The sequence below is a fragment of the Curcuma longa genome, chromosome 4 (genome assembly GCF_044706935.1).
Source record: "Curcuma longa cultivar G26 ecotype Majalengka, Jawa Barat chromosome 4, ITB_CL_G26_1.1, whole genome shotgun sequence".
Lineage (NCBI taxonomy): Eukaryota > Viridiplantae > Streptophyta > Magnoliopsida > Zingiberales > Zingiberaceae > Curcuma > Curcuma longa.
Window position 1 is genome coordinate 19213989 of NC_133864.1, and position 25065 is coordinate 19239053.

Consider the following 25065-nt stretch of genomic DNA (forward strand, 5'->3'; position numbering starts at 1 on the left):
CTGCAACCAGCCGCCTAACGGCGCCACCGTCCATTAGAGGTTCGTCGTCGGCCGTCCACCAACCTGTCAGGGGCGGGCCAACGCCCCGCCAGCCCGCCTAGCGCCAGAGAGGAAGAGAAAAGAAACATTTGAACCACAAAAAATAGAATTTTACCGTTGTTCACTATCGCCCAGAGCTTCACCGTCGCCGTTGCAGTCGCCGGAGGGATCGGATCGACGTCGCTGGGTTGCTGGAAGCAGAGAATCGCCGAAGAAGAGGGGAAAATCGCGAAGAAGAGGGGAAAATCGCGGAGAAGAAGAGAAAGAAAGGGCTTGGGTCGGGGATAAGTTAGGGCTTTAGCGACGAATAACGTTTCGTCGCCAAAGCCAAATACCCGAACAGGCCGAAAGTGGGTCCGGGTATTTAAGTTAAGGTGGAATCGCCAAATTTAGCGATGAATCTGTGATTTCATCGCCAAATTTGCGACGAATAATTTAATTCATCATAAATTTGTGATGACTTTTGCGACAAATATTGGTTATCATAATTTTGACAACAAAACTATTTTTGTCGTAAATTTCGTTACAAATTGGCAACAAATACTTTTTCGTCATAAAATTTATCCTAAATTTACGACGAATGTTTTTTGTCGCAAAATTTTGTTGCTAAACGGTTGTATTTTTGTAGTGAGTCAAGCATAAAGTCTCCATCTCTTTCACATGTTAACTTGTATTCTTTTTATTTTCTAATGATTTGCATTGTTCCTAACAATCACAATCACATTTTTGTTGAAGTCTCTAAATTTATTAATGAGTTTTTATTAAAATTCATTAGTAGACATATATAAATGAAAATTTTGTAATTTACACTTGTGCATCTGAAAATTTATAGGACTACCCCCATGTGAGAATTTGATTTTTTTCATTATATTAATTTATATTTTTAAAATCCTAGGCATCAGTTAATGTTGGTCAGAAACTCCAATAGATCAGTATTTTAGGTCACTTTAATGAGATTTTTTAGCGATCCAACAAGTAAAGGAAAGTAACATGATTCTGTTCTTTTAAATGATAGACCTAAACTGATCATTAAACAATCTCCTTTTGTTATTTTTTTTTGGGCATACAAGATTTTTAGCAAATTTGGGGATATTGGAGAATATATTTCAAAGTTGAATTCAACATCTCAAACTTTTAGATTTTTAGGTGTTTTGATTGCTTTCATTAGAAGAGATGCATCTCTAGTGCTTAGTATTGCAGACAGAGGTGTTTCCATTCCTAGGAATTTAACTAATACATCGGGTGATCTCTTTCTTGCTCATTTCTCTAAAAAAGAATCTACTAGATTAAGAATTCAGGAGTTACTTAAAATATATTCTTATAGAGTTGAAGTAGATGATGAAATTTTAGTATTTTGCTTATACATTTTGTATATATTTATACTAATCCTTGTTCATCCTAGGATTAGTACCCTCCCAAGGGTCAGCTATCCCAGTGCCAAAGGAAGCTACAATCGGCGGTGGAAGCAAGGAACACGAGGAGAAGCAGTGGTTGCTTCTCTACCGAAAGGTATCACTTCTTCCTTTTGTCTTGGCAATTGTTATACTGAAATAATCATGCCATTTAGGTTCACTGCCCCTTCTTGATAGCATACCATGAGACTTGAATAGTGGTGTGATCACCTCTGTTCAATCTAATTTGTATTGTCAAGTTGTTTCGAGCCGCTGGATACAGAATCGGATCATAGATCCTCTCTCAGATCATTTATCTCCCTCTTTCAACTAGTATCAAAGTAGAGACATGACACGTGACTTTGAGAAGTCATCTCAAGCAGATCTCGACATGAATATGAGTAGAAGCAATCTTGATCAAGGTTACTAGTTGATGTCATTTCTACTTCACATCATCCAAAAGGTATAAATTTATTTATGATTATATTTGCATGCATGTGTTTCCTTGGATGGGTTTTATACATTGTTAGTAATATAATATTTATTACACTTCTGCTATGTGTTTAATGAAATATAAAATTTTAAATTACACATACAAAAATCTAACAGTGGTATCAAAGTCACCGCATGTTTCAACATAGATCATAGAGCTTTGTTTAACATGTTGTGGGTTGTTTAAAATTATATTTTAGATATGTTAGGATATTTTGGATTAGAAAATTGTTTCCTAATCCAATATAAAAACTTTGTTTAGAAAAATTTTTAAATTTATTTGAAAATTTATTTTTAGAAATTATTTCCTAATATAATTAGGAAAAATAAAATTTTGAAATTATTTTCTAATTAAATTGGAAATTTTTAGATTTGAAATATTTCCTAATATATATATGTAATTACATTTAGAAATTATTTTCTAATCTAATAAAAGAATTGTGATTTATGAAATTGAATTCTTTAATATTTATGTGTTTGAAATTAATTTAGACAATGAACAACATAACTTGTGTCATAATGTATGTCATGTCATATACATAATTAATATGATTAATACATGTTATATTAAAATGTCATGTAAATGCATGTAAATAGTTTTCTATGTTGCATGTAGATCATGAGACCAAATAAAATAAAATCCATTATTCAAATTGTAAAGCTTACACTTTCTATTAATATGGTCTAGAATCACTATTTAATTTTAAGCATGGGTTGTCGGACACTCTCCAAGCTCAACTTGAAATTAAATATGTTCGGACCATTGAGATATGATATCATGATTAATGGATTGACTTTAACTTGAAGCATTGACATGTTGAACTCTCTCCAAGGTTAATGTGGATAGGGGTGAAGTTGAGTGATATACATATGATGTATATATGTTAATGAGTTAACAACCCAATATTTATGTAAATATTAATTAGTTGATAGTATAATTTGATAGTTATTTATATATGTGTGATATGTAGTTAGTATACTTGATACCTACCACTAGAAATAAGGATGACTTGTTGGACTCTCTCTAAGGTTGTTCTTGTAAGGGCTCTTGGAGAAAATCTACCATCTTTCGAATTCAAAATAAGGGCTCTTGAATCTAATAAGCAAGTGGGGCTCCCATTTATGTATATGAATTATTTTTATTACATAATAATAAATTTATCTCTCTTATGTATGCTCAATTGTGTATTTCTAGATTAATAGAATTAGCATGACTTTTTTAAATTTGTGCTTAATTTTGAACACTAATAAATTCACTGGACTGAACTTCTTGGGCTGGCTTTGAAATTTGAGAAATATTCTCAAGGTTGAGAAGATAACCAATGTTCTCGATGAGCCTCATTCTCTGAGACTATCTGATCAGGGGCGGAGCTAGGATTTTTACTGAGGGGGGGCCATTTTTAACATCACATTGTCTTCCAATCCTTTAATTTCCTTGTGCATGTGATCGTGCATGGCTATTTATAGGCTTTAGGTAGGAATAGGATAAGCTTTAGGCGTTGACTTTAATTTGACTATTGCCAGGTCAATGACTTCTTGGTGGTCAAGCTCGATAGTAATGTCATTTAATGTCCTATCTCATCGTCATCTTGATAAGCAATTACTATATATATGTGCATATGTGTATAGGTAGGATGCTCCTGTAATGTTGCTAAACAAAGTCTGAATAGCATTTTTAGAATCAGTCGGTTGAAGTTTGAACATATAAATACATTCAAACTATGCGATCATAGAATTTGTAGGGCAGAATAGTCGTCAAACTTAGGTTTCCTTGTCAAGGGGACTGATCAAATACAGAAATCAAAGTTGCTTAAACTATTAAACTCGTGCTGCTAAGAAACAGCTGGAAAAGATTATTATATAGCCCCCAGGCGCCCCCCAGGCACTGTTTCCCATTGGAAAATAAACCAGCGAGAAATGTGGAGGTAATGAAGTCCTGGACTTGCATGGAGGATGTTCAGAAATGAAATGAGTTAATTCATCAAGCAATAAGATGGAGATTAATGGCAAGTGATGATACCTATTACGTAATTCATAGCTAAATTGAGAGCGCATCCTCCAATCGACGTGACTATGGCACACATGCTGAAGTTGAGGAGAAGAAGAAGAGAAGCGACAGGCCTTAGCCCTTCACTGGCCATGCTTACAACCTTACTAAATTGCCTTTAACAAGGTTCGAATCAAGTTTTCAATGCCTTGATCATCAATTTCAGTATTGCTTATATGGTGCCAGGTTTGTTCTTTTCTTCTCAAGCCACAGAAGGATCGAGTGCCCATGGAGATTGGAAGGAGGAAGCTTCAAATCTAAGGCAAGTGACAGGTGACTTGATATTGAGCTGCCTTCAGGATAAGCTTTACATAATTTTGAACTGTTTAATTGATTGTGTTTGCATTGGTTTGATTCTTTGCAGGAGTTTTTGTCAAACATTTGCTCTTTGTTCTTCCCAATCCCGAGGATCATCCTTCTGCCAAAGCAAAGTTCCTGGCTCCTGGTGATCCTTAATCTAAATGCATAGTTTCGAACTATTTCCTTGTCAAGGTGGATGCCCAGGGGGGGCGACCGCCCCCAGGCGCCCCCCCCCCCCTGTAGCTCCGCCCATGTATCTGATGATGCGCATCAGATCAAATGTTAACCCATCAGAAATATAAGACTGATTCTAAGTTTATCAGTTGCATCATGCTAGTCTCAATATCTCCTGAACTGCAAAAATAATATGAGCATATGGATACTTATACGATTGTTTACCATCTTCGTGAACTGTTTGCTGAGCAAGCTAGATCTGAAAGGTTCAAGATCACCAAGCTTCTCTTTTGCTCAAAGATGTAGGAGGGTTCATCTGCGATGCAGTTTCTACTAAAGATGAATGACTTTATTGAGTCGTTGGGATCATTTGGACTTATCATGGATCGTGAGTTAAATATTGACTTAATTCTATATAGTTTGTTTGATAGCTATTTGCAGTTTGTGATAAACTATCAGATGAACCATCTTGAATCCATGATTCTAGAGCTGATCAACATGATTAAGATAGTAGAGTCATCTGTTAAGAAAAATAGAAAGTTGTGATATTGATTGACACTTTAAAGAAAGGTTCTCAGAAGAGGAAATCAAAAGATCAAGCTAAGCGAAACAAAGAGACCAAGAAAGAAGAATCGGTACCAAAGGGAGCATGTCACCACTATGGCAAGGTGGGACACTGGTGAAGAAACTGCAATATTTATTTTGAGCCCGTGAAGAAGAAGACATCTGATGCCCCATCTCCTTCAAATATCTTCGTTATTGATGGTTATACTATTTCCTTTGACACTTGGGTATTGAATATTGGATGTGGCTCACATATATGTAATGACATATAGGGGCTAAGGAATAGTAGAAGACTGATCAAGGGAGATTCAAATTTGTGAGTTGGCAATGGAGCAAAGGTTGTAGCCAAACCCATATGAACGTATTTCTTGAACCTCCCTAGTGGACTTGTCTTGGAATCAGATAATTGTTATTACATTCCTTGTTTAATAAAGAATAGTATTTCTATTTTTTATTTAAATCGAAAAGATTTTCATTTGACTTTTAATAACAATTGTTGTTATATAACTTTGAATGTCGTTCTTTATGAACTGGAACATTATGTAATGGTATCCACACATTAGAAATATCTAATGACATATTCAATATCAAATCGAGCAACAAGCGTGCTCGAAGAGATAATTGATTAACATCCTACACTGGCATTGTCGCCTTGGCTATATAAGTAAGAAACACGTGTCCGAGTTACACAAGTGTAGAATTTTGGATACATTTGAATTGGATTCATTTGATACATGTGATTTATTGTTAAAAGTCAAGATGACTAAGTTACCTTTTAAGGGAAAAGGTAAACGAGAGAATGACACTTTGGGCCTTATACATATCGATGTATGTGGACCTATGTCGACTCATGCACGAGGAGGTTATAACTACTTCATCACCTTCATTGATAATCACTCACAATTTGGGTATGTATATCTATTGAGATATAAGTCTGAAGCTTTTGAAAAGTTTAAAAAATTTAAACATGAAGTAGAGAAACAACTTGGTAAAAGTATTAAAATACTTTGATCCAATCGAGGTGATGAATACTTAAGTCAAGAGTTTCAAGATTATCTCAAGGACAATGGGATATTGTCACAATGGACTCCGCCTTATACACCACAACATAATGGGGTGTCAGGAAGGTAAAACTGAACCTTATTGGACATGGTTAAGTCAATGATGAATCATACAAGTCTTCCCAAATTCTTTTGGGGTTATACACTCAAGATAACTGTTTACTTACTAAATAGAGTTCCGACTAAGACAGTCTCTGCTACTCTATATGAGATATGGAATGGTAAAAAATCTCATTTATCTTATTTGAAGATATGAGATTGTCCTACTTATGTGAAGAGTGTTGGGTCCAAAAGGGTGTTTGTATCTCCACAATGGCATGATATTGTCCACTTTGGGCCTAAGCCCTCATGGTTTTGTTCTTGGACTCTCCCCAAAAGGTCTCATGCCAATGGAGATATCTTCCATCCTTTTAAATCCATGATCTTTTCCATGTGCTTTAGATGTAGGACTATGTTTGCACCCTTGCAACCCAACAATCCCCCCCCTCAAACAAAGGACCACAGGCCCCCCGGTCTAAATCCTCGACCCACTAGGACTTTTTGCCCCTCGGTCCACCTGACCTACTAGGACTTCCACCTGCAACTAGGATTTTTTGCCCCTCGGTCCACCTGACCTACTAGGACTTCCACCTAGCCGCAACTAGGACTTTTTGCCCCTCGGTCCACCCGACCTACTAGGACTTCTCACCTGGTGTCTGGTCCTCTTGATTCAGACACGGGAGCACCCACTTCTTTTTGTTTAAGGTTCAAACCACATGGTTAGATCTGGATCATGGCTCATCCGGCGGTTAGTCCGGTGAAGAGCGGTCTCGCTCTGATACCACTTGTAGGGTCCAAAAGGATGTTTGTATCTCCACAATGGCATGATATTGTCCACTTTGGGCCTAAGCCCTCATGGCTTTGTTCTTGGGCTCTCCCCAAAAGGCCTCATGCCAATGGAGATATCTTCCATCCTTTTAAACCCATGATCTTTTCCATGTGCTTTAGATGTGGGACTATGAAACTAAGGGTTATCAATTCTTTCATCCCTTGGAATAAAAGATGTTTATTTCAAGGCATGTTGTATTTCTAGAGAAAGAGTTTCTCTTAAAAGAAAATAGTGGAGTGAGATTAAGCCAAGGGTAGTTTAAGAAACTCTAATAGACACACAAGAGATGTCTAATCTAGACCCACAGTCTATTACTCATACGGATGAGATAATGGCTGAACCTGTAGATACACTTCCACTTCGTAGATTTAGTAGGGCACGTCTAATTCCCGAGAGATATGAATTTTTTGAGGATGAGGAGTCTACTAGTTATGAAGAAGTTCTGAAAAGTTCAGAATGGAAGATATCTCTATTAGCATGAGGCCTTTTGGGAGAGCCCAAGAATAAAACCATGAGGGCTTGGCCCAAAGTGAACAATATCATGCCATTGTGGAGATACGGACATCCTTTTGGACCCAACAATTGGTATCAGAGCCAGGGCGCTCTTCACCGGACTAACCGTCGGATGAGCCATGATCCGGATCTAACCATGTGGATTGAACCTTAAACAAAGGAAGTGGGTGATCCTGTGTCTGAATCAAGAGGACCAAACACCGGGCAGGAAGTCCTAGTAGGTTGGGTGGACCGAGGGGCAAGAAGTCCTGGTTGCGACTGGGCAGGAAGTCCTAATAGGTCGAGTGGACCGAGGGGCAGGAAGTCCTGGTTGCGGCTGGACAGGAAGTCCTAGTAGGTCAAGGTGGACCGAGAGGCAGGAAGTCCTGGTGGGTCGAGGATTCAGATATCAAATGGAGGCTTTCTGTTTGAGGGGGGTCTGTGGTTCTTTGTTTGAGGGGAGGATTGTTGGGTTGCAAGGGTGCAAACATAGTCCCACATCTAAAGTACATGGAAAAGATCATGGGTTTAAAAGGATAGAAGATATCTCCATTGGCATGAGGCCTTTTGGGAGAGCCCAAGAACAAAACCATGAGGGCTTAGGCCCAAAGTGGACAATATCATGTCATTGTGGAGATACGGACATCCTTTTGGACCCAACAAGAGACTCATGATTAAAAGCTATGAAATCAAAAATAGATTCCATGTATGAAAACCAAATTTGGAACTTGGTGGACCCACCCGAAAGGATAACTCCTATTGGGTACAAATAGGTTTTCAAGAAGAAAACCGACATGGATGACAATGTGATTATCAACAAAGCAAGACTGGTGGCAGAAGGCTATCGTCAAAAATATGATATTGACTATGACGAGACCTTTTTATTAGTGGTTATGTTTAAATCTATTCGAATACTCCTAGTCATAGCAACTCATTATGATTATGAGATATGACAAATAAATATGAAAATAACTTTCCTTAACAAAAATCTGTCTAAGAATATATATATGATACAACCCGAAGGTTTCATATCTGTTGATAAAATAAAGTATGCAAGCTTCAACAATTTATTTATGGACTAAAGCAATCATCAAAAAGTTGAAATATCCATTTTGATGAGGTAATCAAAGAGTTTGATTTCTCATAAAATTCAGATGAACCCTACGTGTACATGAAGGTTAGTGGGAGTGCGATCGTATTCCTAGTATTATATGTTAATGATATATTACTTATAAGAAATGATGTGTCAATTCTACAGTCTGTTAAAGGTTGGTTGCCAAAAATATTCTTCATAAACGATATAGGAGAAGCAACCTATATCTTTGGGATTAAGATTTATAGAGATAAATCAAAAAGGTTACTTAGTCTTTTATAGTCTATATACAACGATAAAGTGCTAAAACGGTTTAGCATGGAAGAATCTAAGAAAAGTTTCATTTCCATGAGACAGAGATTCACCTTTCAAAGTCTGTGTCTGTGCACACAAGATGAGAGGATTCACATGAGCCAGATCTCATATGTGTCAGCTATAGGATTAAATCATGTATGTTATGTTATGTAGGAGGCTCGAGGTATCCACACTCTGAGTGTCAACAGATACTAGTCAAATCTGGGCACGGATCATTGGATAACTGTCAAGGCAATCCTTAAGTACTTAAGAAGAACTAAGGATTCGTTCTTGGTATATGGAAGGAGTGACATGAATATATGTGGGTATACTTATGCCAATTTCCAAACGGACAAGGATGATTTCAAGTCCAAATATGGATACGTATTCACTCTAAATGGAAGTACAATAAGTTGGAAGAGTTCCAAGCAAGAAACCGTTGTTGATTCTACCACTAAGATGGAATACATTGCTGCTTTAAAAGCAACAAAGGAAGCAGCTTGGATTAAGAAGTTCATCACTAAACTTGATGTGGTTCTGAGCATTGTTGAAGCAATACTAATTTACTACGACAGCAATAGGGCCATGGCTCAAGCCAAGGAAATTAGGTCTTATCAATGATCCAAACATGTGCTTTGCCGTTATTACTTGATCAAGAAGATCATTAGTAGGAAAGAAATACAAATTGAGAAAAATTTCACCGAAAGGACTCTAGCAAATCTCTGATGAAGCCTTTACCTCAACGTAAGTTTGAGAGTCATATAAAGTCCCATGGTATTAGATACTATAATGATTGGTATTAAGTCAAGTGGGAGTATGTTATATTGAAAATGTGTCCTAAGACAATCGCCTTAGATATTGTATTACTTATTAGATAAATAAAATTACTATTTGATTGTACATCTCTATGTATTTAATTTGATCTTAAACTCAATTACTGATGTCCACAATACAATGCATAACATGAGAGAAATTATGATTCCTCTTAGGTAAAAGCTGGAGCTACAATGGACTATTAATTGGTATCCTTGTAATCATAGTGACTTGGGGCGTGTCCTCTCTTACTCCTTGTTCCAAAAACTACTAGTTCGGGACAAGGATTGACTACATGATTGCTTAATTTAGCCTGCATGTCTTTATTTTCTATTATTTCAAGTAATTCTTTCATTCAGCTGCATGCTCTCCAATGTTAGCTCCTTGATTCAGTTTGCTTGAATGATGTACTTTGGCATCTGGTTTATATGCCATCTAATTGTGATGTCTTCATTGGTCGTGGAATATCATCAACGAAATCAAGGTTATCAACCAATGTAGGTTTATATTAGGTAGGAGTTAGTTCAATCATTATAACCTATCAAATTATAAAAATAAATCTTAGAAACTACATATTAACTTAAGTTAGATGACAGTGTTCAATATTTACCGCTTCAAGTGAAACTTAGTTGAACAAGATCCTCACCTTACTAATATGTGAAAGAATATTCCTCCACTTGTTTATTCATGCTCCTTCATTATTGTATAATTTCTGGATTGGAATATGCTTTAAAAATCATGTCTAATTCATCATAACAAGTGTTACATCTCGTAAATGTCCAAAAAATATTATCAAATTTAACATCAAAAATAAAGTCACAACCAGAAGACTAGCAAATCTCTTTAGGTAAGGGAGTATGGTGTTGGATTGATTTGTCTGAGTTGGTGAAAATAGGTCCCCAATCTTAGATAATTATGGAGTCATAAATTGATAAAGGGCTTTAACCCAGTTGAATCTACCCATATTATCAAAATCATCTACTATATCAATAAGACCTAAAGGAACCTTATATATATTAGAAGAAAATAAGATACAAACAAATATATACAAATATACAATTTGCAAAATACTAAAGCATCATCATCTACTTCCACTCTATGATAATAAAATTTAAGTAACTCCTCAACTCTTGATTTGGTAGGTTCTATTTTATTTGAGAAGTGAGCAAGAAAGAGGTCGCCCAATGCTTTAGTTAAATTCATAGGAACCAAAGCACCTTGGTCTGCAATACTAAGCAACAAAGACACGTCTCTTCTAGTGAAAGTAACTGGTACACCTGAAAATCTAAAATGATTAATTATTTTCTATGATATATATTTTGTTGATCAAAATGAAAAAATATTAAGTTTCTCCAACTATTTAATTTTATTAAGGTACTTACTACTTCGTTCTTAAGTTTCACAACTGAAAGCTGTACTTGAGAATCTAAAGATTTTAGATGTCAAGAATCTCAAATTTTGAAATATATTGATTAATATACCATGGATATGCTACATATCTTGTATGTCCAAGAAAATACCAAAGGGGGCTATTTGATAATAGCTATATGTCATTTATGTAAACGAATAGAGCCACAATGCTTTCCTTTCATTATGGATGCTCCAAAAAAATTATTAAAGTGACCTAATATATTATTCCAATGCAGCTTCTTTTCAACATCAACTGAAATCTATAATTTTTAAATATTGAAATTATTAATAACCAAATACACACTAGTAGAGGTTTTTAAAATCCAAATGCACAGTATCCTACATTTATTCAGCACAACATTAATGTTGTTTTGAAATCCAACAAAATTTACATCATAACTCGTTAATGAAATTACGGGCTTCAACAAATCAATGTGTTTATTAAAAATAATGGCATCCAAATCCATAGGAGACAAATACAAATACTAAAAATTAAACATATCCATGATACATACTTTTGCGGATGATCGACAACTAGAGGCTGAAACACCAGTCACACCTTCTTACGGCATTATGAAACGAGATGATAATCAAAACTCTAAACTCAAATGCAAAGAGCCGAACTAGGTCAATATGTGGATTTCATCAAAAACCTTAAGTGAGTTATCGTCGCCTGAGAGAGACACAAGAAAATACTTACGAACGCTTTTGGAATGGGACGATATCGTCAACTAAAATAGAGTGTCAAATTTTTACATTCGGCAATTTAACATAGAAGATATTAGGTTTACACGTGCGAAGAGAGGGAGGAAAAAAATATTGAGGCTACATGCATCTGAACCACAAAAATTATTTTCAAATTTAAACATTTCAAATGTGATTCAGATGTATTAGAAATTAACATGTGAAAAGGTAATATTGACGGAAGAAGTACAATGAAAAGACTATCTAAATCAGTGCGTCAGGCACGAAGAGAAGGAGAAAGAAAGTTATTAAGATTGCAAGCATTTAAATCACAAAAATTATTTTCAAATTTAAATATTTCAAATGTGATTCAAATATATTAGAAATTGATATGTTAAAAGGTAATATTGACGGAAGGAGTAGAATGGAAAAACTATCTAAATCGTCTTTTGATCATTTTTCAAATATGATAAGTAATTTGAAATTTTTTCAAATCTACATTTGCCCTCTGATAATCGCCGTAATTTCTTCCTACTACCAGAATCAAGTCTGTAAAGTTGAGTTGGTTACGATGTAGTAGACTTGCAGAAGAGTCTGCAAGTAGGGGTGGCAATTTTCCCCGCGGGTTCGGGGCCCCGCGGGGAAAACCCGAAATGGGGATGGGTTTGGGGAGTTTTTTCGGGTATGGGTTCGGGTTCGGAGTTTTTTTCGGGTATGGGTTCGGGTTCGGGGCGGGTATGGGAATACTATCCCCATCCCCGAACCCGCCCCGATTCTTTAAAAAACACTTGTTGTTTCGGGTCGGGGTTCGAGTTCGCGGATGGGGAATTTGTGGCCTCCAATGATCTTGAGGCTTGTTTCACAAAACACTTGTTGTTGTTTCCTGAGAGTCGGGGATGGGGGCGGGGATGGGGATTTAATCCCCGCGGGTTCGGGGATGGGGATTCCCCGAACCCACGAGTTCGGGGATGGGGTCGGGGATGGGGGCGGGGATGGGAATGACAAATCCGCCCCCGCCCCGCCCCATTGCCACCCTTATCTGCAAGCCCAACCCAACAATTCTGGATTCGGATCCTAAATGGCACTACCCAACCCGTTTCAACTCCCTCCGACCCGAAGAGGACCCCGCTGCACAAAAGGTTGTGGCCTGGTCTTACAGCTGTAGCAAACGAGCATGACATAGCAGCAATGCGATTGCATTGCATTGGTGCACGTCGATCAGAGGAAACTTGGCCTTCCGTTCAATTCTTTTTCTTTCTGTTTCGTCCTCCATGGGAGAAGAAGGCTCACACAATTCCTACTCTGTCGCTGTCCATGGCTCGACCCTCGAGGTCCCCGGCAGGGTTGCCCCCGCCGACGCCGGCGCTGCTTTTGTCCTCGAATCCAAAGGTGATACCTTTTTCTCCGCTTCTCTCCACACACAGGAACTCTCTCTCTCCCCTCGCTGCTGGTGATTGTTTCCACCTTAGTTTGGATTAACTTAGTCCGCTCTGTCTCTTAACTTGGTTTTACAGGCAGCTGGTGGCATGCCGGATTCCACCTCACGACGGCCATCGTGGGCCCGACGATTCTGACGCTGCCCTATGCCTTTCGGGGCCTCGGCTGGTGCCTAGGACTGGCGTCTCTCACGGTCGTTGGCGCCGTCACTTTCTACGCCTATACTCTCATGTCCAAGGTCCTCGACCACTGCGAGAAGCAAGGACGGCGGCACATCCGATTCCGAGAGCTCACCGCCGATCTATTAGGTACAGGTGTAGTTTAACTTTTTTTTTTTTTGATCTCTTGTTTTCCTTATTGTTTACCCCTTTTTGTGCGGTAGGATCTGGTTGGATATTCTACCTTGTGGTTTTCTTTCAGTCGGCAGTTAACACTGGAATAACCATCGGATGCATTTTGCTCTCTGGACAATGCCTCAAGGTGGATAATTTTGCTGTTACTTTCCCTTCGTTTCTTCTGCTGACTTTTTTTTTTGTTTGTCTTGTAGTTAAATATTGTGGGAGTTAACTAAGTGCTTGTTTTATAGTCATACGCCATTGCCAACTAATTGAGCTTTATATTGATAGATGAAGTCAATATTTAATGACTTTCTGCTTGTTCTAACTCGTGCACAATTCCTTGAGTTGACTTTAAAGACTTATTTATTCATTTATAATTTGTCAGCTTCTAGTTGGTATTTTAAGGGATGCAAAGGAGAAAGGATGAGTCAAATAGGTGTTGGGACTTTTTATCTTCTTTTTTTTTCTGCTAAAAAAGGAGAAAGAATGAAACACACCATATTGGGCTTTGCCTCCCCTTTTCATCAAAATATGAAGAATGGGTCAGACAGTTGTTACTCTTTCTTTTCAGAGGATGGTCAGTTACCTTATTTGATGAGTATAGTAGGTATTTTTTCGATCATTCAGACAATATTGCTTAATTTTCTTGCAATAGGTAGTTTTCATCAATCGTCCTCCTCTTGCTTCCCTGTGTGTTATTTGACAGAATTTGCATAAAATCAAATGCATGCTCCAAATTCTGTGATTATTGTGGTGTTCAAGTAAGTTTGCAATGCATATTAATAATTCTCTCATGCTGGCCAAACATTCTGTTCCTATGAAAAACAAAAGGTTTAGCCTGTGGATATGATGAAGACTGCCATGGTCTCATTTATAATATTGTTGTTATAATATCATCCTTTATACTTTTCATGTTTTTCTTTGGTGTACCTAAGGATTTCATTTTAATTTGTTATGAGTTGCTATCGTGGTTGAAAAGTAATTTTTGTAATCAATTAATGAATAAGGATATGAATATGCTATTTCAATCATGGTTTGAAATCTCATACCGTGTCGGTTGAAACAGACAAAACGTATTATTCCAGTAAATCATCGAAATTTAATATCACTCAATACTAAGGCTCAAACTCTTTAGTTGTGTCGTAATTTCAGTCTTTGACCGGAAAAATATTGTTGTTGTGACAATGCTTCAATGTAGGGTGTCGATGACAGATTAGAGATTGAAGAAGGAATGAGACGAAGTAAAGGAAGGAGATATTGTTTGTGCCGAGTGGTATCAAGTTTTAGTAATTTATCAGAATGATACATTTTGACTGTTTCGCCCAACATGATACAAGATTTAAAATCATGCTTCACATAGACAATGTCTCCTTTCTATACTTCATCTCCTTTCTTCAACTCCAATTCATTATCGACACCATATATTGAAACATTGGTACGATACAAAAATTGCATCGTTCTTTCTAGTCAAAGACTGAAACTTCAGCATGACTTGAGATTTTGAACCTTGATTTCAATTGACCATTGTAAATTAATTTCTTGGGTGAACAAGCAATTAATATCTGAAACTACTTGAGTGATGAAGAGTTTGTCCGATTTAATTAGACAAGGACATGTGCTCATACATGAGCATGGTCTATGAATGCAATACTAACTTAAGTATGTGTGAATGTTAATTATCATGGAGCCAATAAGGGGTGCCAATCTGATCGAAAAGTTAGAATTGTTAAATCCTAAGTATGGGCTACAAGCAAAGACTAGATAAGAATTTGATTTAATAAGAGAATTAACTTTTGAGCTCAATTAAATCAATTTCATAATCGAACATACAATCGATCAATCAAAACAACCAATCAATTACATGTTAGATTTTATTTCTCCATTTAGTGGGCTTATATGTTAATTGATAACACACGATATTGCCATTAAGGATTGAACCCAATAAAGTGATCTAATGGATATTCATTATGGGTTTGGTTTAATGTATGTGAAATTTATATGTGTAGAAATATGTTAATCCGCTTTTCTGTTATTATTGATGGGTTGATAACGAAAATGAGTTCTAAGACTATATATGGTTGCGCCCTAGCTCATGCACCAATCTCATTTGAAACAAGGAGCAACATTGTGTCGTGTAATCCTAGACGACAATTTTTTTTCCCAAAAGTGTCACACCTCTTCAAGCTTGAGGAAAATCCCTTCATCTCTATAAATATATAAACAAGACCCCCTTCCTTTTGCTCAAGTCACTAAAATACTCAAGCAATAATCTATCCTCTTGAGTTCTCCTCCTCTTCTCCACTCTTAAGAGTTTCAAGATGTTGAAAGTTCACTAGGACTCAAAATTTAGAGAATTCATGTTTTGAGTTGAAGCTTGTCATATCTTGGAAAATGATTATCAACAAATTGCAAGAATATGGGTGGGGCAATATCATTTTAAAAATAAAGGGTTACACCCTTACCTCGACGTTACAGCTCGCCTGAGAGGATATGTCAATATTCCAAAGAAGTGACTCGACAACTTACAATATTAAGTCGGTGACAATTAAATCTAAAGGAGTGTGTTGACAAACCCATATGGGTGTGTCTACTAGTTATGACCCACAATGCAACAATAACAATCCTATTGGATTAGGTCACTAACGACCCAATGAGCTCACTTGTGTGATTGTAAAAAGTTGGATCAGCAATGTCAAATTCCAACAAAAAATTTAATATGATATTAGTTGTCATGGTTGTTGTGGACCAAACTTCCACAAGGGAGAAATTGGCAAAATTTTCTAGGATCAATTTTTAAGAGGTGGTAACAGAAGATGTTATATTAGCTGACGATACTAAACCTTGTGAAACACAAGAACTACACACTAAAAGAGATGATGAATACAATGTTGATAAATTTAGATTTACTTTAGATCTTATAGGGGAATACTATTCTTTCAACAAACCACATTCGGAACAAGGGATTCCACCATGATAGGGACAAAACTCCTTATGAGTCATGGGAAGGCTACAAGCCTTCCTATAAGAGTGTTTGGCCAAGGGAGAAGTACCTAAACCTTGTCACTTATCTAAGAATGAAAAGTGACTTACGATTAATTAATCTAATGATAGTCATTGTGTATTGATTCTTATGGATTGGAGCATTGTTTGTGAACTAGATTTATATCAAATAAAAAATCGAGCACAAAATAGTCAACTATATATTATGCAAGCAATAGTAGCACGTTCAGACCTTTCTAATCTATAAGGTAAAAATTGAACTAAGATAGTTGAGGAGGCATTGTCGAGTCTATAATCTCTATTCTAAAAGAAGGTTGAAAATAACAAAATAGGATCCATAATGCAAAACTATACTTGCGAATTAGTAGGTCTCCCATCAGATAATAAGTCATTGGGCTATAAATGGATTCTAAAGAAAAGTATAAGGCCGATGGGTCAATCAATAAATACAAGGCTCGACTTGTAGCCAAGGGCTATTAAAAAGCAAAGTCTTAACTATTTTAGTAGCTGCTCACTTGTGATGAGGATCACATCAATTAGAGTGTTTAACGTTGATTATAATATCACTAATACACAGCCTTAAAATTCACCAAATGGGTATGGAAAACAACCTTCTTGAACGGAGAACTTAAGGAAGAGATCTACATGGAACAACCAAATGATTTGTTGTTCCAGGCCAAGCGACCAAATTGCGCATATCAATTTGTTTGTTTGCTTGTTTGTGTTTTGGTATTTAACTGTGCACTAACTTGATAGTAGACACAATCATGAAACAAAAGTGAATGACTATTCATCCCCCTAGCTGTAATCTCGATCCAACAACTATTCCATGGGTCAAATCAAAAGGGTGCACCTCACATCTCACACACCCTTTGAGCGACATCCATTAAATGCTCCTTTGGCTTATGCATTGAATGGCAACAATCTAGGGGATGTACCCTTGGCTTGTGTGTAGAATGAGCGATAGATATGACCTTGGATTGTGTGCTAAACATGCAACCCACTCTTCCTTAATTCACACGCTAAACAATGACAGCCACACCCCTAGCTCACTTTCTAATAAAATAATCATGCCCTAGCTTGCACATCGATCAAATAACTGTAAACACGCAATTGCCCACTTGTACATGTCGAAATAAGGAGCAACATTGTGTCATGCAACCCCAAAAAGTAAGGGTTTATTTTAAAAGTGTTACCCCTTCAAGCTATGTCAGTTCACCCCTTGACCTTATAAATAAGTGGGAAACCCATTCATCCTTATAAATAACACTTATCTCCTCTTGATCAGTTCACTAAAAAACTCAAGCAACAATCTCTTCTCTTGAGCAAATGTGTCGATATCTTGAAGGAGTAACTAAATGATTGGCGATATTAAGCTACTAATGACTAAACTCAAAGGGGTGCATTGACAAACCCGAAGGGGATCGTTGACAAACTTGAAGGGGTTTGTTAACAAACCCGAAGGGGTGTGTCTATTAATTGTGACCTGCATCGCCATATTGATGACCCTGTCAATTGAGCCACTAACTACATGATAAGCTCACTCTCCTATCAGAAAAGGTTGGATTGACAATGATAAATTCCAATGGCAATCACTTAGTCAAATCATCATCCAATCTAAAACTATTCCTTGTTTGATTGACAACAACTAACACTTTCTTTTGAGGAAATCCAACACTACTAACATCTATTAGATACCAAGTGGTCACTGTCCAGCTGTTAAACCAAGAAACATAGAATATTGAAATTTGCTTATCTTGTTGTGATCAATAACAAGAAATGCTTAACTTATGGTAGCCACATGATTAGTATTGAGTAATTACCTGGATATATAGTAATTTTCTAAATTATGTCAACAAGCATTCAGGACATAACTGTTTAGCTTTACTAACATTTTTCGCTACTTTGTCCTTGTTTCATGGAACTATTGGACTGAGAAGACTATGTACTCCAATCTATCTCCTGGTGGTCCCTTGAGGTTGTATCATTTTATCATCATGGTGACAGTTGTGTTGATACTTCTATCTCAGATACCTTCTTTCCATTCCCTTCGGCATATCAACCTAGCCTCGGTAATTTTAAGCTTGGCATATAGTGGTCTCGTCACAGGGGGCTGTATTTATGCAGGTTATTTTCAACCTGAATTCTCTTTCTTGTTCTTTAACCCCTCTTATATGTCACCCTTCCATATAAAGGAACATTTATAATTATAATGGAGTGCAAAGAATATATTCTTCCATTTCCAACTGAAGACCAAGGTTAAGATTTAAAGGATTAAAGTGATAGCTAACTACAAAGGCATATTGACTTGAACTTTCACACTGCACATTCTAGTAGGACTGCTGTTAACCTTGAAATCCTTATTTTTAACGAACTGAATTTCTTTGAACTACACACATGCTGAAACATCTAAATGGTACTTTGTTTTGTTTTATCACACTGAATTTTGTATACAATCTTATTCTTCAGCTGCTTAAAGGCTTGATGTTTTTCTTTAATGAAGCGTAACACATATGATAGCATCAATCAAACTTGGTTGGCTCTAGCAATTTTTAAATCTGGTGGATCCAAATATTGATTAAGTATAGTGATTGAGACTCAGATCTGTAATTTGATCAATACTGCAGCAAATTGAGAAATTGAGTTCAAGATTTCTTAATGGCACACTGTTATATCCCCTAAAACAGTTAACATGCTTGACTGCAATAATTACTTTAACTATAAATAATACTCAAATTATTTAGTTAGAACCTTTTAACTGATTGATCAATAACACTGAAGGGAGAAATCATGCACCCAACAAATTTCTCAAAATGCTATCTTCCTAAGAGTATTTGCTACTTCCAACACTTTTACTTTGCTTTATAATAACTTTTGAACCAGAAAACTAAATTGCATGTCCATATAACTCTTGTTGTTTGCTTTTCTCAGGTTACTCCAAAAATGCTCCTGAAAAAGACTATTCATTGGGCTCCTCGAATGTTCAGCGTACATATGAGGCTTTCACATCCATCTCCATTTTGGCTTCTCTTTATGGAAATGGGATATTGCCAGAAATTCAGGTACACAGTGCGCCATTAGCAAATGGATCTTATATATTGACATAGTGTAATTATAAACATAACCTCATACAGAATAAAGATTCTTACACAGAATATAAAATAAAATTCTTATTAATTTCAAGATAATTTTGCGTTGACACTATACTACCTTTAAAAACACTGGAAAATAAGCAAATCAGGAAACACAATAATCCTTACTAATTGGCTTCCATCATTAAAGTAAGTAAATTGAAAAACACAACCCGACTAATTGACTATCCAAAATAAAATATAGCAAACAAAAGAGAATCCTTTCTAATTACATCATTCTCCCCTACCAAGAAGAACTGGACTTTGTCAAGTGGGGAGATGCGGCTCTATGGATTGGTCTATTGGTCATTCAAAAGCTCGGGAGGAGTAAGATATTGAAGTTCATCCTCAGAAATCCAAGCATTGTAAACTTTCAAAAGTCTTTTTCAATAAACCTACTATCTTTGGATTCTTCCGGTAGGGGATATCATTATTTAAGAATCCAAAGTATGCTTAATCTGAGAAGTGAGTTGTGCAGTGGAAGGTAGGAACCAACATTGATAGAGCATGACCTATAAGTTAGAAGTATCAAATGGGTCAGGTTGCTCGTGACTCGTCCAGCCCAACATGCAACTCAACGTGCTCCAGATCGTGCCTTGTCACAACCCACTAAAATCCATGTCATGCCATGTTAGGTCCGGAAGACAATAGGTCTGACCAAGTCAGATTAGAGGGTTAGGGGTAGTTTTAAAAAAATCTTAATTTTTAAAAAATGACTTATTTTAGCGATTTTTTGGTCATCTTCAACTTAAAACTACCAAATTAACCTCACAAAATCCAAAATAATTCCTAAAAAAATCCTACATATACCTAAAATTTTAAGAACCTAATTTTTTATTTTCTAACTTTTTATATATAATTTATTTTTTATTATTTTGAATTTTTTTATTGAGTGAGCCCAGGCTTAGATGATGCGGGCATAGGTCAATCAGGTTTGTGCATGTGTTAGGCGAGCGGATGTGATGTCACGAGTTATGCTTGGCATGACCCATGATACGACATGTTGTGCCCAACATGGCACGGTAGCTAAACGGATTGGCCGGGCCCTTGCCATGCTTGGCAACACATCATTGACACCTTTATTATATGCAAAGCAACAAATAAATAGGAAGGGTTGAATGTGATAATAGATATGAAAATTAGACTGATGTTCTAATTAGCTCATAGGTCAATAACATATACATAAGAACTTTTTTTTCATAATTTGAAAGGGAACAAAGAAGCGAGCATAAAGCTTCTTGAACAAGTTTAGGGAAATATTTGGAACAGATACAAACAAGCATATAATTTATTACATTGTAGTCTAAGTTTACGATGCACATCAACTTGAATTTTATAAATTTCATTACTCAATGCAATTTTTTTGCTGACATTGAAATGAATCTTTCATATGAATTGAAGGAATCAAGTCAACTAGCTATTGAACTTTTGGCCTATATATGATTTCAAATAAATTGCAACCACTAGACCAATTTACTAAATTCTTGTAAGCAAATTCGTCAAGTGATAGAATGGAATCCCCAATACTTAGTTTTTCCACATTAAATAACTAAGCAAGTTTTCTACAGTGTTTGACAACCTTGGTTTGCCCAGTCTATAGATGGAAAGCAAATATAAATTTAAGTTGGGCCCCTAAATAGCTTCCATATGGTTTTCCAAAAATATGTGATAAATTTTACATTCCTATCTAAAACTATAGATGTTGGCAATCCATGCGGTCTAACAATATCCCTAAAGAACAACTTAACTATCAACTATCTGTGAGGCATCATTAGTCTTATAACATAAAATAAAATGTTCGAGAATTGATCTACCACTACTACGATAGAGTTGTGGCTCCATTTAGTCTAAGATAAATGTAAAACAAAATTCATATCTCTAGAGTCTAGTTTAGATTTGCAATGCATGTTCAAGTCCTAATATTTGATCTCACTTATGGATGATATTCCAAGTTGATTCACTTGGCATTTTGTTGATTTTTGAACTATGTGGGGATGTGCTTCTTCATCGGCTTGCACTTCATTTCTACTCGGTTGTGATGAGCTTGATTCGTGGTGTCATAGTTGTCTTGGACACTTGGTCAGTCGGAGTTTTATCTTTGTAAATCATGCTCGTTCAGTTTGAGCTATATTGTACTAGTCACAAGTAATCTTTGAGTTCAATAACTCAATTGAGGAATATGTTTGAGTGCAATTGATCATTGAAGCTAGGTGCTTCAAGTATAACCAATAAGGTTGTGTCAGGCACATGTCTAGGTTAGGTATGAAGGTTGGAAAAATCATCTTCTTCCATAAAAGAATACTAAACATGATGCAAATGATGCCTAGGTGATTGTTATGAGGCTACATGAGATGTATGATCTACTGAATCAAGACTCTTAGCTTTTACTAGCTTGTCGATTACACTAGCAACATAATCTCTAAACTGTTCTAGGTTTTTCATGCTAGATCATAGGCTCTTAAACTCATGTTCCACTTGTTCACACCTACTATCTACCTCTCTGATGGTGGAGTTTCTCATCATGGCTGATGTTGGAGATTTGACAGGTAATGAAGATTATAAAAATAAGTAACACCATAATCAAGGAAACAAATAAATAAAGATGATGATGGATAAAGTAGAAAACTAAGTGAATAGAAATGATGATGGAACATGAAGGAAACTAAAAAAATAAAGGTGAGATGACATTTTTTTTTGAATAGGCAAGAATAGATGGTATGTGAAAAAATGATAAATGCACAAAAATTAACTTAGCTGACTAAATTCAATAAAACAAAAGTTTCAATGAGGGAACAGACTTGATGCAAGCCTCTCTAGCGCTGCAATTGCTCTATGAATTCCTTTAACATAATGAGTCTCCTTCCCAAATCAAAAAATGACCCTTGGATAAAATCCAAAAGAAATAGGATTTTTTTACTCTCTTTTTTCTATTTTTTATTTATTGTTTGCTGCGGTAGCTTGTTGTTTTAATCAACTAGATTTAATCCCGATTTATGATTCAATTAGAGAGAGAAGTCGTGAAGATAGAGCTCACAAAGTAGAAGTTGTTGCTTGATGTTGACTTGGCGCGTGAGCATCTAGGACCAATGTTAACATGGTGGCAGATAGGAAAGAACAATGCAAGTGAAGTTGAGTGGCACAGAGGCGAGATAATGTTAGAATATATCCAACATGGAAGTGGTGGCTAGGCGGCGGACCAAGGTGGCATCAGGACAGCGATAACTCAAGGCTTAGATTGGCAGTTGGATCTATTCAACATGGGGTGGATGTGCAGGAGGAGAGCATAACTGTAGACAATATGAAAGATGTGAGATTAATGGCAAGATAAGATTCTCACATGGAGAAGATGAAGTGAATTTTTTATTTATTGCAAGATGATTATTAAGTTGACATGACACTACTTTTATTGATTAAATTTTACAAAAATTAAAAATAAGTAAACTAGGCAACACAATAATTGACTCCTCTAAATGAAACAAACAAATTGGAAAATACAATACTCAAATTAATTTACTATTCAAAATAAAATATAGCAAGACAAACTACTAAACAATTAAAATTATTTTTCTACACTTGAAATTCAAACTCTAAAGGGGAGCCTTGGCACAATAGTAAATTTGTTGTCATGTAATCTTGTGGTCACGAGTTTGAATCGTAAAATTAACCTCTTACAATGCAGGGTAAGGTTGCATACAATAGATCTAATATGATTCGACTTTTTCTCGAGATCCCATATTGGTAAGAGTTTTGTGCACCAGACTATTCTTTACTTGAAATTCAAACTCCAATCAAATCAAATTCTTCCCAATTTCCTACGTTGTTAGGTCATTCGATGTGACATGCAACCTACACCTTATGAACTTTTTATATCAAAATACTTTATCCACTCATACAAACTTTTTTCACCGACTGTTTGTAGTGCTTGCTTACGATTGAGTGTTTGGCTGAGACTGGTTTGCCTTTCCTTTCTCATCAGGTTTATGATGGCTAACAGTTTGTTGATAATGAAAGCCTTGAGAAATCAAGAAAAAAAATGCAGAATACAGTGCACACTGCACTGTACATATCATCTCAAATTTTGGGTCTATCTAGAGCTTATGTTAGGACATTTACTATTTTAGCTTTATATATGAAGGGAAAAATGTGATCAGACTTTGTGATTAATCTTATCTTTTGAAGAAAAAACAAGAAGTGCTCAAATCGGAAAACTAGCTTGAGTTACTATTTCCTAGATAACTATATACTGCATCCTTACTAGCTATAATGTTAATCACTTAATATTCATTATTTTCATGTCTAGTTGATCTTCAAGCCAATCCTTTCCACTTTTTTAGCCCTAATCATCCTTCTTGCCTAATCGTAGGCTACCTTGGCGCCACCAGCCACTGGTAAGATGGTGAAAGGCCTGACGTTGTGTTACACAGTTGCTTTCTTCTCATTCTACTCGACTGCAGTGTCTGGTTACTGGGCATTCGGGAACATAGTAAACTCCAATGTTCTTAACAGCTTGTCGCCAGACACAGGACCTTCCTTGGTCCCTACATGGTTACTTGCCCTTGGAGTCATCTGCGTGCTCCTTCAGTTATTTGCTATTGGCTTGGTAAGACTAAGAGCAATCAAACTGCCCCTTTTCTTTCAAAGCTTATTGTCCATTGATGGTTTATAACTAGAAGCAACTTAATTCTAGGAACAAAGATGTCTTGATTCGAAAATGCCCATTTGTCACATTTATGTTTACTTCAAATATTGAAGGCGAAGTCAAACAGATTTAGAAAGTCATTAATGCTTTGGCATGTTGATGTTCAAATTCTAGGTGTACGCCCAAGTTGCTTATGAGATATTGGAGAAGAACACAGCTGACATCAAGCAAAGCAAGTTCTCAAAGAGAAACCTTGTGCCTCGGTTGATCCTCAGAACTATCTACATGGTTTTGTGTGGATTCATGGCTGCGATGCTACCATTCTTCGGGGACATTGTTGCTGTTGTAGGTGCGATTGGTTTCATTCCTCTGGATTTCATTCTCCCCATGCTGCTATACAACATCACCATTGGCGCTTCAAAACGCTCGGCAGTGCACTGGCTCAACATCTTCATCATGATTGTCTTCACTGGAGTGGGAATGATGGGCGCATTTGCGTCTATCAGGAAGATGGTTCTTGATGCCCACCATTTCAAGCTGTTCAGCAATGATGTAGTGAATTGATGAGGAATAAAACTTCAGGTGTACATTAATCAGGAAAGTTCGCAGCTCCAGTTCTGCCTTCTCAATTGTGTACCAAAATCCCTTGGATTTCTTTGCAATTAAATTTGGAACTGTGAATAATTGTTGAGATAACTATTATATGTGCTTTGACTGCAATAGAAAGAGTTTTTTTAATCATCACCCGACTGATTCTGAAGGTAAATTCGGGCTTCACCTTATTGATTCTGAAGATAG

At 36.4% G+C, this 25065-nt stretch overlaps 1 protein-coding gene across 1 annotated transcript; it reads left to right on the top strand.

Annotated features, from left to right (window-relative positions):
- The first annotated feature begins 12951 nt into the window (after positions 1-12951).
- On the top strand, positions 12952-24970 carry LOC141828159 (putative GABA transporter 2). Its single transcript, XM_074715530.1, has 7 exons — positions 12952-13111; positions 13237-13467; positions 13542-13639; positions 18438-18624; positions 19429-19559; positions 23992-24228; positions 24442-24970. The coding sequence occupies exons 1-7, from the start codon at positions 12994-12996 to the stop codon at positions 24829-24831; spliced, it is 1392 nt and encodes a 463-aa protein (XP_074571631.1). The 5' UTR covers positions 12952-12993; the 3' UTR covers positions 24832-24970.
- The last annotated feature ends 95 nt before the right edge of the window (positions 24971-25065 follow it).

Bases quoted from the DNA above. Each gene is read 5' to 3' on its own strand.
- LOC141828159 (XM_074715530.1), top strand. From the start codon at position 12,994: ATGGGAGAAGAAGGCTCACACAATTCCTACTCTGTCGCTGTCCATGGC. The intron at 13,112-13,236 runs GTGATACCTTTT...TTGGTTTTACAG, and splicing joins TTTTGTCCTCGAATCCAAAG to GCAGCTGGTGGCATGCCGGA. The intron at 24,229-24,441 runs GTAAGACTAAGA...TTCAAATTCTAG, and splicing joins AGTTATTTGCTATTGGCTTG to GTGTACGCCCAAGTTGCTTA.